This window comes from Orycteropus afer, unplaced genomic scaffold (genome assembly GCF_000298275.1).
Source record: "Orycteropus afer afer isolate SDZICR_OR568_19922 unplaced genomic scaffold, OryAfe1.0 scaffold00023, whole genome shotgun sequence".
NCBI classification, from domain to species: Eukaryota; Metazoa; Chordata; class Mammalia; order Tubulidentata; family Orycteropodidae; genus Orycteropus; species Orycteropus afer.
The window spans coordinates 18,098,541-18,117,637 of NW_006921610.1; the positions used below are offsets into that span (position 1 = coordinate 18,098,541).

Here is a 19,097-nt window from a genome sequence, read left to right on the forward strand (position 1 = left end):
ACTTCGTCTCACCTATTTTGGTCATGTTGTAAGAAGGGACCATTCCCTGGAGAAGGATGTCATGCTTGGTAGGGTGGAGGGTCGATGAAAGAGGGGGAGGCCTTCAAGGAGATGGATTGATGCGGTGGCTGCGATGATGGGCTCAAGTATAGCAGGGATTGTGGGGCTGGCGCAGGATCAGGCAGCGTTTCGTTCTGCTGTGCATGGGGTCGCTATGAGTCGGAAATGACTTGGTGGCACTTAACAACAACAACAACAACTGCTATTGAATCTGCTCTGAGTCACAGCAACCCCAATAGAGTTTCCAAGGCTGTAAATCTTTATGTATGTAGATTGCCTTCATCTTCCTCCCATGGAGAAGTTGGTGGGTTTGAACCACTGACTTCTGGTTAGCAGCGAAATGACTTACCACTATAGCACCAAAGCTCCTTGATAGAGGTAGAGGAAAATTTGTCTAGACTATTTTTTCTTTCTTTTTTTGACCTGTGATCCTTGTTTCAGAATCCCTGGCTATTGCTTTCTGCTCACAGTGCTCCAGTTGTTTGGTCTTCAGGAATCTACAATCTATCTCTAGAATCATTTTTTTTCAGTCCAAAAGTGTTGAATTCTACCATTAATTCTGTTTACACCTTCACCTCTTTTCCTTTAAGTATATTTTCCCCTCTTTACCAAGTCAGAAAAGTTGTTTTATCTGCCCTTACCCATTAAAAAAGCCAGTAAAAAGAAGCCTTTCTTGTGGGAAAAGAATTTGAGTGGAAAACATGGACATACATATATCAGACCAAGGATTAAAAGATGAATATTTTATGTGAGGACACATAAGAAAGTTTCATGATATTAGTCTTTCCAAGTTAGTGTTCCAAGACTGTCTGGATTATGTGTGAAAAGTAAGAACTCTATACTCTAACAGGTGCTGGCAGGAAACTCCCATTAAAGCTTATGGAAGTTATGCCTATAAATTCTTGGCATCTGAGAAAATTCTCTTATAAGAATGCATTAATGCATCCGTTTTTTCTCACTAGAAAAACAATGTGAGGCTGTGACTACTTAACAATATTCCCAGTCACTATTTTGTTAGCACCATCCTTCAGTGACGACATCTTTGGTGACCTTGTGCTACATGTAAAATATGTATCAGTCTTCGTTTCACCACTGTGAACATGCATTATCTTCTGTACATAGCAATAAAGATATTTAACCATCTGTCTCTCCTGGGCAAACTATAAACCTTAAATTATTTTTTTTAGTGGTCAATGGATTAACACTAATCCATCCATATTCTGATGATTGACTCTTCATATGAAACGTGGCAAGTATATATGAGATTTTGCTGAAGTTAGGAATTCAGTCTATGGGATATATCAGATAATAATTAATGTAAGTTTTGAGTGTATAATATTGACATATATTGGAAAGCACTAGAATTATGTCTGGCATATAGAGGGTACTCCATAAATTTAATTTGTTTCCTTGCACAAATCACCCCCGCATTTGTATGGACACACCTTCAAAGATTAGTGGTGTAATCTGTGGAACATAAACACCTTCCTTTAAAGTTAACATGTAAGGTCTCTTTCTGTGATCAAGTTTAGTTTTCCAGCTTATGAACTCTGAAGGTTAAAATATTCTTCTACTGAAGTTTGTCTGTTTGAGAAAATTGAAAAATAATAACAAAACAAAACATTGCCTCACCTTATTTTATGAAACTAATATTTATAAGGAACTTGATTTTAACTCAAGGGATTATTTGGATTTAAAACATTTATCAAGTTAAGGACTGAGATAAAAATTTAGACTGTAGAAAATATTTAAAAAAAGTCCACTGAAAATGATTAAGAGTCTCTACATATATTGAGACATATGTATCTACATCTATGTCTATAGCTATACTATGGATTAAATATTAATAGCTTACATTTGAATTTGTATTCATAGTTTTAAATATATTTTCCATAAATTAATAAATATGTTTTTAGTAAAAATTACTCGGAGTAGTATAGCTACTTGACAGCATAGAGAATGAAGTCACACAAACATATATGTACACACATATCAACAGCAACCCAGGCAATTTGCCAAAGTGTGGTTGCTGGGTTGCTGTGAAAAAGGTTTTGCTTTAGGGCAACAGCACTCCAGCTCACCACCCCACTGCATTGTCCACTCTTCACCACATGGTTCTTCTCAGTATACTTAACTTCCCCTCCTACAGTTAGGGAACATTTCTTCGGACTGTTTTATTGCCAATACATTTTTACTTTGTATGATGAAATGAAACAAGGGACTGGTTTCATTAGAAGGAGAGGTAAACAGAACATTAATTAAATTTGCTGATGATGCTAAATTGGGAGGAACTGTGGACATCTGTGAGGACAAAAGAATCACACAAATGGACTTAGGAGTTTAGAAATATGAGTAGGAAATAATAAAATGAGATTCAGCCTTAAATAATGTAAGCTAATACATTTGGGAAAAGATAATCAGAAACATAGCTATTTGGTGGATGGTAGATGTCTGGAAAGTGGTGATGGTGAAAGAGACCTAGGGGGTGATAATGGGAAAAATTATACACAAACTTACAGGGAAGTAGGCACAATGCCTGGAAGTTTATATAAAAGACATAATTTGTTGACCTAGAAGGATTGTCATCCTATTCTTATGACACTGGTGAGTCTCAAAAGCATCAGTGTTTGACTTTAGTTAGTTGAATCTCACAAGTTTATGAAACAGTTTAACACTATTTGTAAAGAGAATGGTTTCTCCCTATTAAAGACAGGGAAGTAGGTTTTGCCTTAAACCTATATTGAAAATGAGTCATTGCTGTAAATATATCTTATCTTATTAGAGACTATTGGGAGATGTAAGCTATAGATATAGATCATGTCACACTTCATAATATTTTACTTTCACTTTTAAAATAGCTTCCCTACCTTCTGGATAATAGGAATTCATATTATGTTTAAGGACACATTTAGCAACTATCTCTATAGCAGGCCAAATAATCTTCATTCCATCGAATTTGATTTTCTAAGGATAGGGATGGATGGATGGATGGATGAGCAAAAATCTGGGATAATATCCATATTTATCCATTATGAATTAAGCCAGCTATTTCTCAGTGTACTAAGCACTAAGAAGACAGTGATGAACCAGATATAATCTTTAGAGCCAAGGACCACACATTCCATGTGGAGAAACACATTAGGAAACCAACAACTAGAGTAGCATGCAATAAGGGCTGTATTAAGGAAAGCTGTCATTGGAATAACATAGGAAGAGTGCATAACAGTTTTCAAGAATCATGAAGGAATGGTTGTGGATATGATTCAGAGAAGATGTCTTGGAGAAAGTGTTATGCACAAAAGAATGAATGTGATTTTTCCAGGTGGATGAGTGGAGAGAGACTCTTCCAGGGAGAAGAAACAGCACCTTGAAGGGATATTGGTATTTGTAAAACTTCATGTAGTTGGTAATCTTGGAACAGAAGAAGCACTTATAAGGAGATGAAGCTGGAGAGTAGATAGAGGTCATATGTTTAATTACCTTTATATGTATAATTTGTATGTGTTGTTGTTGTTGTTATTTTTGTTGTTATTTGCCATCGAGTCGGCCCCGACTCATAGTGACCCCTCCTTATATATAAATTATATATATAATTTTTTTGAGTTTTATTTTTATTTTTTCTGATGGAAAAGAGGAAACATTAGAGGTTTTAAGAGGGGAATGGCATCATCCTATGTATGTTTAAGAGGAAAAATTTGGCAGGATTAGAGAGGAAGGACTGGGCAGAAGTGAGAACTAAGGGAATAATATCAATTAGTGCCTTTATTTCAAAAGAAATAGTTCCTAAAGCATTTGACTGTTAACCAGAGACTCGCGGTTCAAACCCACAAGCTACTCCTTGGAAGGAAGAACAGGCAATCTACTTCCATGGTGTTACAGCCTTGGAAACCCAAGGAGGGGTGGGGGCGCTATGAGTCCTGACTGACTTCACAGCAGTGAGTTCTTTCTTTCTTTCTTTGTTGTTAATCAAGACCACAGGACATTGAAAGGAAGGACCAAATTAAAGTGATATTAAGAAAGCAGAGATGAGACTTGGTGGATGAAGTTGTGTGTGATGAGAGAGAAGAATTTTAAGGTAGCCAAGATTTTTTTTTTTTTTTTTAAGACAATGAAGAAAATAGGTTGCAACACCTATGACTGAGTTAAGGAATAAAAGGTGAAGAGCAGGTTTACTAGGTAAAGTGGTAAGTTCAGAATCAAAATATTAAATTTGAGGTCTAACTCAAAAAACTCACTGCTGTTGAGTTGGATCCGGCTCATAGCGACCCCTCCTTGGGTTTCCGAGGTGATATCACTAGGGAAGTAGATCGCCTGATCTTCCTTCTGAGGAGTGGCTGGTGGATTTGAGGTATCAGGGGGAATTTCAAGAAGGGTTATCCCTAGACCACAGGTCTGCGCAGAAGAAACAGTTTAAGAAGTCATTAACATATGAGAGCTTTGAAATCACTGAAGGAATCATTAAATCTTTAGGTGTAATTGAGATCACGCTAGGAGAACGAGTAACGTGAAACATTGGAATAATTAAATCCAGGGAAAATGCATCTTTCTAAATGCTCACAAACTCTAGGTCAAACTCATGGACTTTTAATATTGTGCAATTTTAAATACATGACCAAAATATCTACTTTCCAGACGAAAGTGAAAGAAAACTTGTTGTAATAATAACAATATCGTCTGTAAGGTATTCCTCTGCTCTGTATGGAGAATAAAGATTCCCCCTGATACCTCAAACCCACCAGCCACTCCTCGGTAGGAAGGTTGGGCGATCTACTTCCCTAGTGATACCGCCTCAGAAACCCAAGGAGGGGTCGCTATGAATCGGATCCGACTCCACAGCAGTGAGTTTTTTGAGTTAGACCTCAAACTTAACATTTTGATTCTGAACTTATCACCTTACCTAATGAAGAGTTAAGTTAGCCAAAAATGGTAAAAAATGCAAATCATACTGAGAAGAGTATCATTTTAAAAACAAGGAAGATAGTAGTTCTATTTTAATGCAGTGCTGTATTCAAAGTCTTTATAGAGTTTTTGATAGCAGCAGCACTAGGAAGTAAATTTGGAGAAAATGAAATCTATATCCAATAGTAAAATCATGTCAAAATTTAGAGTATTAGTATCCTATCTTCATTAGCTCCAAATTGATAGGTCTGTGTAATTGGTCTTTTTTTTTTTTTCAAATACTTTGACAGACTCTTTCAATTCAAAAGATTATCCTCAAAATAAGAATTTCCTGAGATTTACATGGAAAATTAACACTGAATCAAGAAGGTGAGATATTCACAGAGAAGTAGACTAACACAGGACCGACCAGCATTGTTTGTTTTCTGATTCTGAATTAAAGGTAAAGATTTACCTTTACCATACAACTTTCTGTGTGGCTATGGGAACCAAGTCTATGCCTGACCATTCTGAGGAATGTCACTTATAAGTCATAGTTACCATTCAATTACATGATTAAAAACAGCAGGCTACTGGTGTTGAAACAATGCCTAATGGGATATGACCTTCTCTGATGAAAATGAATGGAAAATGGTTATTCTAGTAGCTTCTGGATGGTGAACTTAAATGGAGTATCCAATAACTAATGAGATGAAAATATTTAAGGAAACATAATTTCAATTGTATAGCATAGTTTTTAGTATTGTTTAGCATTGACAAAAAGAGAGTGATACTTTATACAACAATATACCGTCATCAGAAATGGAGCTGAACTCATCTCCTATGTATGTGAAAAAAACAACAATAACAACAAAAAAACAGATTTCTAGAATACATTACTCTCTATACATCATGCCTCCAATCAACTGTTGGTCATTGTTTTTTTTTCAGTTTCACTTACATGTAGGTGTAGTAATAGCTTGCTGTATTTGATAGAGATTAAAGCAGTGTTGAATGTAGCTTATCCACTTACCACCTGCAGGGAATCCATTATGTGTCAGGAACTGTGTAAGAATTTAAATCAATCTATGGTCTCTATAGGAAGGATCATAAAGTGTACTGAGGTAGCATTTTAAGTATTTTTCTTCCACAAACTCTGCTTTCACCCTAAATCTCAGAGCATTCTTACCTCCTTAAAACAAACATATTGCTATATATTGGGTCTATGGTCTGCTATAACCTCAACTTTTTCAGCAATATCATGTCAGAGCTATTTTGGTTTTGCACAGTTTTTCTTCTCAAGATGTCCTGCCCTCGAGTTTTCTTTTTTTGTTTGATTGCTTCTTTTCAGGACTGAAAATAGAAAGTGACTTTAAAAGTGTAAAATTAGGCAAAATGGGATAAAACTTGCAAAGAAAAGTTTACTTTGAACCCAAGGGAATCATTTCAAACTCCACAGCATGTTAGACTATAAGATAGCCTTCTGAAGAATTTAGAGGAAACTCCAAGACATGAATCTTTTAAGTAGATGGGTGAATTACTCTAAAATACCCGATTCAGGAAAATATGCCCTGTTCAGCCATATAGAACAATGCAATTGTTTTCCTGTGATGTGTATATCTCTTTTAATAAATATATGTAAATTCATGATTAATGTTTAAATTGGACACACTTAACTTGAAAGTGTGAAGATTCCTTGGAAAAGACATTTTTTTTTAGACACTTTAAAAAGGAACATTATTCATCAGGAAATCCATATTTTGGTCTTGTTTATAATTTCTTGAAATAATTTAAGACTTCTGAATTATCATAAATTTTAAACTGTAAGGAAATTCCTACACTAAATTAAGGTATAGGTTTTATTCTACCAATAATGCCACAAAGTGACACTGTTGTGAAAGTCCCGATGACTTTTAATTAACCAAATGGCTCATATGATGCAATAAGAATAAAATAATTTTTATTTTAAAACTATAAATCTATTTTGAATCATAATGTAAAATATATCCAAAAACCTTTGATTCCCCCCCTTTTTTTCCCATTTTTTGAAAATCTGAAAGTTTTCCAAATGTATGTGATTTTCTTTTATTTCTTTCTGTGTTTTTCCTCAAAATTTTGTAAACATTTGCTTCCAGGCTAAAACATCTTGCCAACTTTCAGCCAAGATTATTTTTATGGTTGAATTACTAAATTTTGAATATAAGGATTTATAATGGAAAAAATCCCAGATGCTAAGCTCTCCTTATATAAATTATAACATTATAGGATATTCTGGAGTCTTGCATCTTGATATGTTGAAGTGTTATATTATTTAAATCCTCCATGCACAAAAATAAGCTAATTTCCTAAAGTATCAATTTTGGTTCTGTTTCCTTTTAAGTGACTAGAAGGGAAAAGTATGTTAAAAACCTAAATTTTAGAGTTGAGGTGGAGGTAGAGTTTGGAAATTAGACTTTATCTGGGAAGAAACATTATTTATTCTTATACATTTTGGACTCCAAAGTGTGGGAAAATCCCCTGACTGTATCTAACAAATACAGCAATGAGCTACATTGCTGTATTTGTTAGCCTTTCTGGTTATTGAACTGTACATTCCTAAGTTCACTTCTGTTATGTTAAATCCCTCTTTTTGATAATGAGACTGTTGTGTATTGCTATATATAGATAAACTCCATTAAATCTCACTAATAAGTACAGAGAATGGATTGATAACCAAGTTCATACTCATAATTTGGGAACATTCAATGTATGCTTGCTCTTCACAGCACAATTTAACTCACAAGCATTTTGGGGGGCAAGAGTAAATTTCTCTGAAGCAGAAAAGCAGATATCAGGTAACTACTATAGAGATGGCAACTGATTCAATAGTCTGTCTTCTCTTCATTACAGACTTCATGTGTGCCCTTTTATTCACATTTGTTTTTGTAATTGCAAAACGTAGCTGTTGCCCCCCTCCCCGCCCCCGTCCCCTTTCTCTACCTTGTCATCTCTGATTTCTTTGAGTTGTCTTTTCCCAGTTTCTCTTTTATACTCTTGCCGGCTGTTTCCTGTTTACTCTTTTTTGATTTTGTCTTCCCTCTAACTCTGAATGTGGCTTTCTTGCAGACATAGAGGCCCCAGCATGAATACCTCAAAGAGCCAATTCTAACTTGGACCATGTACAATGCGATTGCTGTCAGGAAGGTGACTGTCGTAGGCATGGCATTATAACAAAACTAAGTGAAACAAAACACTAAACTGGTCCTGATTTAAACTCAGAAATAAAAACTGAGGAAAAGTCACTGCAGATTTTCATGGAGCATCTTTGAGGGAGAGCATCTCCATTGTAAATTCATGAGGGTACCTAACTTTAGGCTTGAAAAGCAAACACTTAAAAAAACAACAAAAACAAAACACGTAGTTCAGTATCCTCAGAAACATTTTTCTTTAGTCCACAAATATTTTCTGGGGAAAAAGAAAAAGTGCTTATCTTGAACTCTTGATTTTTTTTAAGCATGTAATTTTTATCAGTTTGTTTTGTTTTTGTTCCTTTTTTTTTTTTTTTCACTCACTGCTTATAAAACTAGCAAGCAGAAGTCTCTCTGGAACAAGATAGAATCATAAAAGTTTTCAAGAATCCCGTCACAAGCTAAACAGTACAAATTGCACATTCCTCATGGAAGTATCAGCCTTTAGTGCGTGCCTGGATCCAACTATAATAGATTATCCCAAAGTGGGAAAGAATGAACAGTACAAAATTAGCAGAACTGGGGGCAGAACTTGTCTAGTAGAGGCAATATGATCTGCACTTCAGGGGCCTGGATTCTGAGGCAATGGGAAAAGAAAATGTAAAGTTTTATTATTGTAAAGGAGCACTTGGTGGGATATGAAGGGAAGGACTGGTACACTGGATCTAGTATTAGAACAATTATACTAACAATCATAACATTTTGTATGTTTTAGTATTATAAAAGCTATACTATAATCATGTCAGTTATTTATATAATACCTAAATAGCTCATTTAATATGCAAATGTAACATCTATATAATAAATACACATATATTTAGGTATATTACATGTTCTCAAGTTTTATAAGTCAGGTATGTACATTCCCAAGTAGTTGTCTAACCTTACCTCCTTGTGATATTAAAAAATACACCCAAAGAAATTTCACACAATTAGATAGATTGTTTACAATATCACAGCTTGTTAATGTGATATCCTCTCAAATGTCATTCATAAACAACAGATTACCAAAAAGCAATCGTTAAGGTATAATAACAATTTTAGCCACTCTTTTCCCAAGTTGCTATAATCTACCCAAAGATAACTAATTGTTCAAAGTAAACATTCCACTTAGACCACAAAAGGAATCTATTACACAAACATATAATTCACAGTCATTTTTAGTGGGCTGTAAACAGTTTGGAATGAGCATAAAATGGGACAAAAATCAAAGTGAGCATTTTGAAATGAAAAAGTGTTTGCTACAAAAGGTCAGTCCCTTTGCTTGGCAAACTATGTAGAAAAGCCTGGGAAAATGCTGATCACACAAGCAGTGAGGGAATTTTAAAGCCAACAGCCTCCTTGTTTCTTTAAACAGACATCGGAACCTATAACTGGATCCTGTCAAACAAACGACAGCAAAAAAATATAACAGCTGCTAAGAAGTCAAATTGAGAGATAAAGTTTTTGAGGCTAAGGACCTTCTCAGAAGTAGACTAAAGGTCTTTCTTAAATCTTTAAGCAAAGTTATGGATCCCAGGGTGGCTTTTAGGCACTAAATCAAATATGTAACTTTGTGTATCATTCCTGACACAGAATTTTGTGTTCCAGGGGAAAAAAAAAAAAAAAAAGAGAGAAAGGAAAACCTTCTTGTTGATTAGCATCTGCTGAGCCATTCTACAAAGCAGCTTATACCTGGAATCATCAAACCTGGAAACTGTGGTATCATTTTAATGTTGATAAATAGTTTTGGGGCATATTAACCAGAACCAGAAGCCATAAAGGAAGAATGAGTTGTCAAACTCTCTTCCAAAGAATGAATGCCAATCCAAATGAAGTTAACTGATATTTTTGAAAAGCAGCCCTAACTCTTTATAAACAAAAATATACTGAATAAAAATGTATTTTTTTCTGTGGTTAGGTGCCATCGAGTCTGCTCCGACTCATAGTGACTGTATGTGCAACAGAATGACACTCTACTCCGTCCTATGCCAGCCTCACAATCCCTGCTATACCTGAACCCGTTGTTGCAGCCACTGTGTCAATCCATCTCGTCGAAGGCCTTCCTCTTTTTCGTTGACCCTCCACTTCACCAAGCATGATATCCTTCTCCAGGGAATGGTCCCTTCTGACAACATGACCAAAGTAGGTCAGACAAAGTTTGGCCATTTTTGCTTCCAAAAAACATTTGATTGTGTGGATCATAACAAATTATGGATAACATTGAGAAGAATGGGAATTCTAGAATGCTTAACTGTGCGTATGGGGAAACTGTACATAAACCAGGAGTCTGTCATTCGACAGAACAAGGGGATGCTGCATGGTTTAACATCAGGAGGGGAGTGCGTCAGGGTTGTACCCTTTCACCACATTTGTTCAATCTGTATGCTGAGCAAATCATCTGAGAGGCTGGACTACACGAAGAAGAACGTGGGATAAGGACTGGAGGAAGACTCATTAACAACTTGTGATACGCAGACGACACAACAAAATATATTTAGTTTAGGGATATGCTCATCCATTTAGTTTACTTCAGTATTACATAAAGACATATCTGGCAATATATAGTTGGTGTTGTTGGATAGAAAAAGGAGTGGCTTACCTATCAAAGGATGTCTTTTTGGGTACCTTGCACAAAGTAATTATACTGCATTGTCAATATGTGAGGAAAATAACTTGGAAAATAAGACAGAATTAAACTTCTGGTTCTACCAGGGGGCTAAAACCAGAGAAGTATGTGCTATTATTTAGGGTTTACTATGCTATTTGTAGGAAGCGAACTTTCCCCTACATTTTAATTTTTGTATCAAATATTCATTCTCATAGTATCTGTTCCTTCCTTTCATAGTACTTATCATAGTTTGTGCTAACATACTGGTGTGTGTCTGTTTGTTTAATGTAAATCTCCTCTATATTTTTAATCAATAGCATGATGATTGGCACATAGTAGGCATTTGGTAACGACGTGTTGCTGGACTCCAACAGACACTTAGGGTCTGTTGTTTCATTCAACAAATATTTATTAAGTGCTTACCCTGTATCATATGCTGTAAAAGGCTTCTTTCCAAAGGATGGACTTTCATAAATAGTGGGAGCTCTGGTAGCATAGTGCCTAAGGCACTTGACTGCTAACCAGAAGGCTGGAAGTTCAAACCTACCAGCCACTCCTCAGAAGGAAGATGGGGCAATCTACTTCCGTAGTGATACTGCCTCAGAAACCCAAGGAGGGGTCGCTGTGAGTCGGGTCCGACTTGACGGCACATAACAACAACAACAGTCAATCAGTTAGTTACATACTTTGTATAAAAAGAGCTATAGAATGAAGTCCTAATACTTACTATATCAGTTTAGAAAATATATTTTGTTTAGTTCACATCTCTTACTCCATTGTCTGTAAGATACACAAATGGTCCTATTGTTAAATAAGCAATTTCTATACACATTTGAGATCATCATAAATTACACAAAACTTTATATAAAGCAGTGAGAAATAGAGTTCTCACTGCTTATATGTACATCCACCACAAGTTACTATGCCTCTCTCTACATAATCATTCCCCAAACTTCAAAAAAAAAAAAAAAATTCAGATAATCTCATGTTTCTGATCACCTTACTAAAAAAAAAAAAGGAAGAAAAAAGAATGCAGAAGAATTGAAGTGTTCAAATTGTGATGTTTAACAAATAATATTGAGTGTACTGTGGGGACTGTCAGAAGAATGAAGAAATCAGACTTAGAAGAAATACAAACAGAATGTTACTTAGAAGCTGAGTTGGCAAGACTCTGGTTCACTTACTTTGGTAATGTCATCAGGAAAGGCCAACAGTAAAATAGGACATCATGTTTGGTTAAGCAGAAGTCAGAAAAAAACAAGAGAAATCCTCAGTGAAACAGATTAACACAATAGACACCAAAATGCACTCAAATATACCAGTGACCATGAAGATGGCATTGGACTGGCCAACGTTTCATTCTGTTAGTTGGAGTCAATGGCAATTAGCAACCAGCACCACCAAAAATATGTATTGAGCATCAGCTAAACAGTGATTCAATATTTTTGCAGAAATCACTTTGGAAGAGGAAACATAAATTGAATTTTTTAATGGTCTCATATGCATGGTCTGCAACTATAAAGGCAAGACAATAGAGAATGAACCACTTGGAAGAGCTCTAAAGAATGGCACATTCCTTTACACTTTACCTTCCAAGTTTTGCATATATTTTGTAGACTAAGCAGACGATATCAGAAACCACAGAAAAGACTTTAATCTAGTTGTAATAGTTGGTGAGGAGGAGAATGCTCTGATGGCTTAGAGGAATAACAGGAAGCAAATCAGATAAGGAAACATAAACAAGTTATTTGCTAAATTCGTTTGCATTCAGCTCACTAATAGATTTTCTTTTAGGCATGTCCAAGGGATGCAAAATTTAAAATCTAACTAATACCACCTTACCAAGGATGAGTAAAGAGAGTATCTTGTACACCTACTGGGTAGGATTTCCTTGAGGACACTGAAGAAGCAAGAACAATTTGATTCTATCAAAAGCAAGCAGGTAAGACTAATTAACTAACTAAATGGTGAGATCTGCTTCTTAATAATTAATAATATTTCATTTTAAATCAAGCATGTAAAAAACATTGAAAAACATAGCTACAGTTTGCAGATGATTTTTTTTAAAGTGGAGGAAAACATTATCAAGGAAATTATAAAAGAAGAAAATTGTTTTGTAATAATGTGCTGCTGTAATAAATATTGAGGCCACCTCCCTAAGACTGTGAGAATAAACACAGTTTCCATTAAATTTACTTTTCCCATAACAGGTCCATAAGCATTTCCCATGACTCTGCAGTTGAATATCTTGGCTGGAAGGGAATCTGGCCATTAGAAGAAGGGCTTCAGATATGCTAAGTCCCAGCCGTGGTAAGAGACTTGGCACCTTTATATGCTACTTCCTAATACCAACTCCAGCATAAAATGTCATCAGAAGCCTGCATAAACATTGGACTTAGAGTCACATAAATTATTTCTGTCCTCAGATACTTCATGCCAGAATTTAGTAAAAACAACATTTTGGGTAAATAAAATGGGTGTATAAATGTAAGATTATTAATCCAAGAGAATGATCATAGAAAAATATAATCAAAAGTACATACTCAGAAATCTTGCAATGATGTGAAAGGTCTATCTTGCACATCTGAGTTTCTGTAGGACATTTCCATAGAGCTTCTTTAAGCTGACATTGCCAAAGTGCTTTGAATTATCAGTTGCTTTGTAGAATTGTGGTCTCTGGTTTTCATTAAATACTTAGGAATTATTTTAATAATCATATGTGTTATTAGCACCTGTTTAGTGCCAGATCTACACATTCATTTTAAGAGTAAACACTGGGACAGTGAACTATAATGCCAGAATATCATTGTGCCTGTCAGCAAAACATTGTCTTATTTTATTAAAACTCATACACCAAATGCCATGAACAATTTCTATTTTTCAATTTAAAAACAATTTCTATTTTTCAATATTATAGTATCTACATACTGCATGGCTGCATCTAGCAGAGTTTTCCATTGTATACAAAAACAAAGAGCTGCAGAGCTCTTTATACATGCACACATATTACTATGTACCCTATCCCACTGTCATCCAGTCGATTCTGACTCATAGCTGCCCCAAAAGCCCTATTTGGATTTTTGGTCTAATATAAGTGTGCTTATACTCTCAATACTGAGTATTTATGAATGAATGAAGATTTCCTAGAAATGATGATCATTTCATTATTGGCAATAATACCATTACAACATTCTCAGTGATCCATTTTGGCTTTAAGTACTTACTAAATAATATTCCTAAAATATGTACTTATAAAATTAAATGAGATTGCAGTGTGCAATAAAAATGCATTTTCTCTAAGCTCCAATTGACTTCATTCCTCACAGACACCTCTCCTCGCATTCATTCTGCATTTATTGTTTCCGCGCTCTTCGCGTACTCTCTGCTCTTCTCCCTGATGCGTTGATATGTTTTTCCCCAACGCCACTATCTTTATCCACTCTCCCTACCCACTCTTCCTCTTCTTGTTATTCTCTCATTCCCTACTGATATGGGAATAATAGGATCCCAAGGCTATCCTTACAATATAATTAAAGTATGAATTTCCAGGAGTTGGAAATTGCAGACCATTTTTATTATGCTTCTATAATAAAGCCAGGTAACACTCTGAGAATTAAAATGGCTTTTTCCTAGCAGATAACTTGGTAAAGGTTTTTCCCCCCTTAGTTCTATTGCTTTAAGAGACTGGGGGATGAAAATAGGAATAGGTTCACCAATTCTTTTTCTGAAAACACCTCTGTCTTTTATATGATATATATCCCCCTAGATCCTTGGAATATGTTGTAAACTTGTAACAGATGGTGATGAAGCTTCACATTTTTATACAATACACTTTTTTAAGATTCTGCATCTACTGTATGTATCTTCTAGAGAAATGACCTTGAATGAATGAAGTCATAGTTTGAAGAAAAAACATCCCACAGATAGAATAGGTAGAAATGATGAGTCAATTGGGTTTTGTTTTGTTCTCTTTAGTAAGCTGAAATCATATCAGATGAAAAACAGAATGTTGAAATAGAGGAATCAAAGGTCATCTTAACACTGGAGGTGAGTATATTAATTGTTCCAAGAAAACCAGTTAGATGTGTTCTGTACTGAACAGAAACACGTGTAAGAGAAAATCATTGTTGCACATAAGAACATTACTTGCTACACTTGGGTAGAGTTGGGGGCTTACCAAAAAATGTCCTGGCACAAGATCTACCAGTATGAATGTTCAGAAGGTTCTAAATAGTATGAGTGTTGATATTTTATGAATGTTTTATCACTGGCTTGAAAACAAGAAGTTTGCAATTGCATCAACAGCATGTCAAGCAGACAAAAAAAAAAAAAAAATTAGTGAGAATTACTAATGTCCCCATTGTAAAAGCAAACTGAAGTTAATAAGAAATTTGATCCTCTTAACTGATTAACAAAAGTCAAGTTTTAATTGCACGGCTTCCCAAACAAATCAAGTGGCACTGTTACCTTGAGCATTGGTTGTAATGGGGGAAATGGCTACATATTCAGCTACTTACCTCTTTTTTCTACAGCTTCAATGCATTGCTTTACAAACTGTGGAACTGTGGAATTTTCACGTTCACACACTTTATGCAGATGAGAGCCAAAAATTTGATCTGCAAAAGAAACAAAGATGAGCTTCATTAAAATCCAAGCTCGTGTTGTTCTTTCATTTGATTGTTTTCATATCCACTGCCTGCTGAAATCTTCATCTTGCATAGGAATTGATCTTTTACTTTAATTCCAAAGTGTCTGTTGCAGACATACAAAAACCATAACTCCTTCCTTTATGGAACAGAACCCTGGCCCCACAGCAAGAAAACGTACACTCTGCCATCGATTAGGCAGGCATGAATGAGTAAGTTATAGTCTCTCTGGGCCTTGACTTAGTCATCTATAAAATAATGCCAAGGGATTGAGAAAATTCCCACAAAATAATTCATCTTCATTTCTGATGTCTTAAGTGTTTCAGAAGAAGTTTACCAATGTTCATCAAAATTACAATTTCATCAGTATATCTGAGACATTCATTCTGCGGCTCAATATTATTTGAAGAAGCAAGTTCTGAGAGACTTCGAAGTGAGTTACTTAACATTTCTCCTGCCTTAAATGCCTTTCCTCTTCACTAATCTAAGTATCATCTTTCTTTAAGGCTCAGATCATGCTTTCTCCACAAAATCTTTCCTTCCTATCTCAGCTTTGTGTCTCTTGTAACAGGTACTTTAGAATCCCAGTTCCTCAGGATGTTAATAGGTGATTCAGGAAAAAGGATTCTGTGATCAGAAGATTTGGCAACATTGGGTTAACAAAGTTAAACAGGTTTCTTTAATGTGTATTTATTTTTTTAGTCTCTAATATGCCAATATGCATTGTGATTCTCTAGGAGGGGGTGGATGATGCCCTATGTTTCAAACTTATTTGAGTGAGATTCTTTTATTTCAAAGAGCATCCCTCCAGACTAATGTTTCCCAGAGCACACTGTGAAATCCTAGCCTAGCCCTCTTATTTAGAACCTGATTTATGCTACCTTGCATTGCATATTTACATTTATATGAAATACATTCTTTCAAAGCAGACTTCGAGTTCCTGAATCATCTATGTGTTCTTACAGTCACTAGTTCTTAGCAGACTTTGACCTATATTATTCACCCATAGATATTTGTTACTGAAAAAGATACAACTACTTAGTGTATCCAACGTCTTCCTGTCTTGCTCAGAATGAAACCAAACTCCCTATCATGAGTTACAAGCCAGTCCATGATCCGACCCTCCAGTTAATGGATTTCATTTCCTTCCTTTCTTCCCTTCACTATCTTGACTACAGCCTCACTATCCACATCACAGTTTCTCACTCATGCCAAGCACATTCTGCCTCAGGGAACTTGCATTTATTATTTCCTCTGTGTAGAACTCTATTCTTCTAAATCTCTGATCAAACCTTCTTATTGTAGTCTTTATTACCCACTTTTTGAAAAATGGCACCACTTGCAACAGGCATTCTCCATGCCACTTCCCTTGCTTTATTTTTCCTATAGCACTTATCTCCACCTGACACTATTTTTAGACTGATGTACTGGCTGGTTAATTGTTTCCTTTGCTTAGAATGCAAATCCCAGGAGAGTAAGAGCTATGCCTATTTTATTTTAATTACTAAAGTCTCAGTACTTTGAAATGCTTAACATAATCTAGATGTTCAATAAATATTTGTTGAATGATTGATTGCAAGATATTGCCCTCATCATCAGTGGTGGTACTTAAATTTACAACTGAAGGAAGTGAGAGAAAAACATGTAATCTAGCATAACAGAGTGCTAAATGATACATTATTATAAAAGGATTATCCAAATGGAGTGTAATGAGACTTCAAGGAAGTCATGATTTTCATGCATTTCTTGGAAAAAGTAATAGTCTGAATTCATGACAACCCAGCAGGGAGGCATTTGAAAATAAAGCACTTATAGATACACACTAAGATGGACATGTGCATTTATATGCAAAAGGCAGAAAGAAGATAAATTGAACTGAAACCACAAGGACATAGCGTAAAGAAGAAAAAAATCATGGGTATTTGCTTTGATTATTTAGTCAAGTAACAACATAGTGCCTAAGGCATTTGACTGCTAACCAGAAGGCTGGCGGTTCAAACCCACCAACCACTCCTAGGAAGGAAGATGGGGCAATCACTTCCACAGTGATACTGCCTCGGAAACCCAAGGAAGGGTAGCTATGAGTCGGGTGCGACTCCACGGCACATTACAACAACAACAGCAACAAAGGTTTATTAAAAAATGTGACTAACCACTATAAAAAAGTATAATATAAAATATTATTTAAGAAAAAAAAACCCCAGAAATTTGAACTATATTAAATTGAGTTGAGATTATAGTCATGAGGAATTAGTAGAAGTACAAAACCCTTTAATGGAAATATACTTTAAATAAATATCACAAATATGTATTGAGTATCTTTGCAGCACTGAGATAGAAACATTATAGCAAATTGAAATAACAAGCAATTTGTAATCTTTCAGACTCTAGTGTTGTTGTTGTTGTTTGCGGTCGAGTCGGCCCGACTCATAGTAGAAGTATTCAAATAACACCCAAAAATATAGCAAGTGCTATAAAAAGTACAAAGGAGTTTCAAAAGAAGGGAGATGTCATCTAGTATAGGTCTCTGTGTGCTATGCAGTACAGATGTGTATGTGTATGTGTGTGTGTGTATAACAGTGAGAGAGAAAAAGAGATGTGAGATAAAGGTCATTCAAGAAAAAAAAGCTCCTGAATGAAGTGGATATTGAAGATTGGAGGCTTTTATTTATTTATTTATTTGATAGATTGAAACAGAGGAAAGGGCACCATTGGACATTCATTCTTTCATTCATTTACTTGCAAAAGAAAGTTTTGAGATTGCCCATGTTTTGCCCAGCAGGGGAAGGATATGTGTAAACAGTAAGAACAATTCATTATGAAAAGTGCTATAATGAAGGAAGCACACATGCCATGGCAGCACGTAGTGAGAAATAGTATCCGTGAGTGTCCAGGAAACACTTTCTGGAAAAGATTGAATCTTAAATTGGAGAAGGAAGAGAAAGAGACAAAAGGGTATTAGAGAAAGTTGGAGGAAATCAAAGATATGTATCAATGATGGTAGGAAAAGTAAACAACTGCACCAATCATGAGCGAGCTCTGGTGATAAAGTGGTTAAGACATTTGGCTGCTAATCAAAAAGTTGCTGGTTCGAACACACTAGCTGCTCTGTGGAAGAAAGATCTTGGAAACCCAATGAGGGTCGCCACCAGTCAAAATCAACTTACTAGCAGGGAGGTTTTTTTTTTTTTGGCACCAATGATAGGAAGAATAAGATATGTGAGGGAAATATTCTTTCTGATTTAAAATCCTAACGTGTTAACGTTCAAAAGGAGGTGAAGTTTGTGTTATGAAAAGTCTTAAAATTCAAGTCAGGCATGTTAAATAATTTGTGAGTGTGTGACTATTATTAGTTTCCTATACATAAGTCATTTCTCTTCCAACTTCTTTCATGTTTTCAGAGTCCATGTGTAACATAAAAAAAAATCAAACTCAGTGCTGTCAAGTCAAACCCAACTCATAGCGACCCCTCCTTGGGTTTCCCAGGCGGTATCACTACAGAAGTAGATTGTCTAACCTTCCTTCCGAGGAGTAGCTGGAGGGTTTAAACAGCCAGCCTTCTGTTTTTTTTTTTTTTTTTTTTAGAGTCTAGAGTCCCAAAAACAATAATAATAATTCTAGCAGTTCCTATCAGTTTAGTGGCTACTTCAGTAGAGGGACCAACCCTTGGAAATGTCCACCGTTTTCAGTGACATC

The 19,097-nt window shown here is 35.5% G+C and overlaps 1 protein-coding gene across 1 annotated transcript in view; it reads right to left on the reverse strand.

Annotated features, from left to right (window-relative positions):
- ARHGAP15 (Rho GTPase activating protein 15) overlaps positions 1–19,097 on the reverse strand; it is an 898,999-nt gene that overhangs the window by 323,062 nt on the left and 556,840 nt on the right. The window contains exon 9 of the mRNA XM_007934953.2: positions 15,273–15,371. Within this exon, the coding sequence (XP_007933144.1) occupies positions 15,273–15,371 (99 nt within the window). The remainder of the gene's footprint in view (positions 1–15,272; positions 15,372–19,097) is intronic.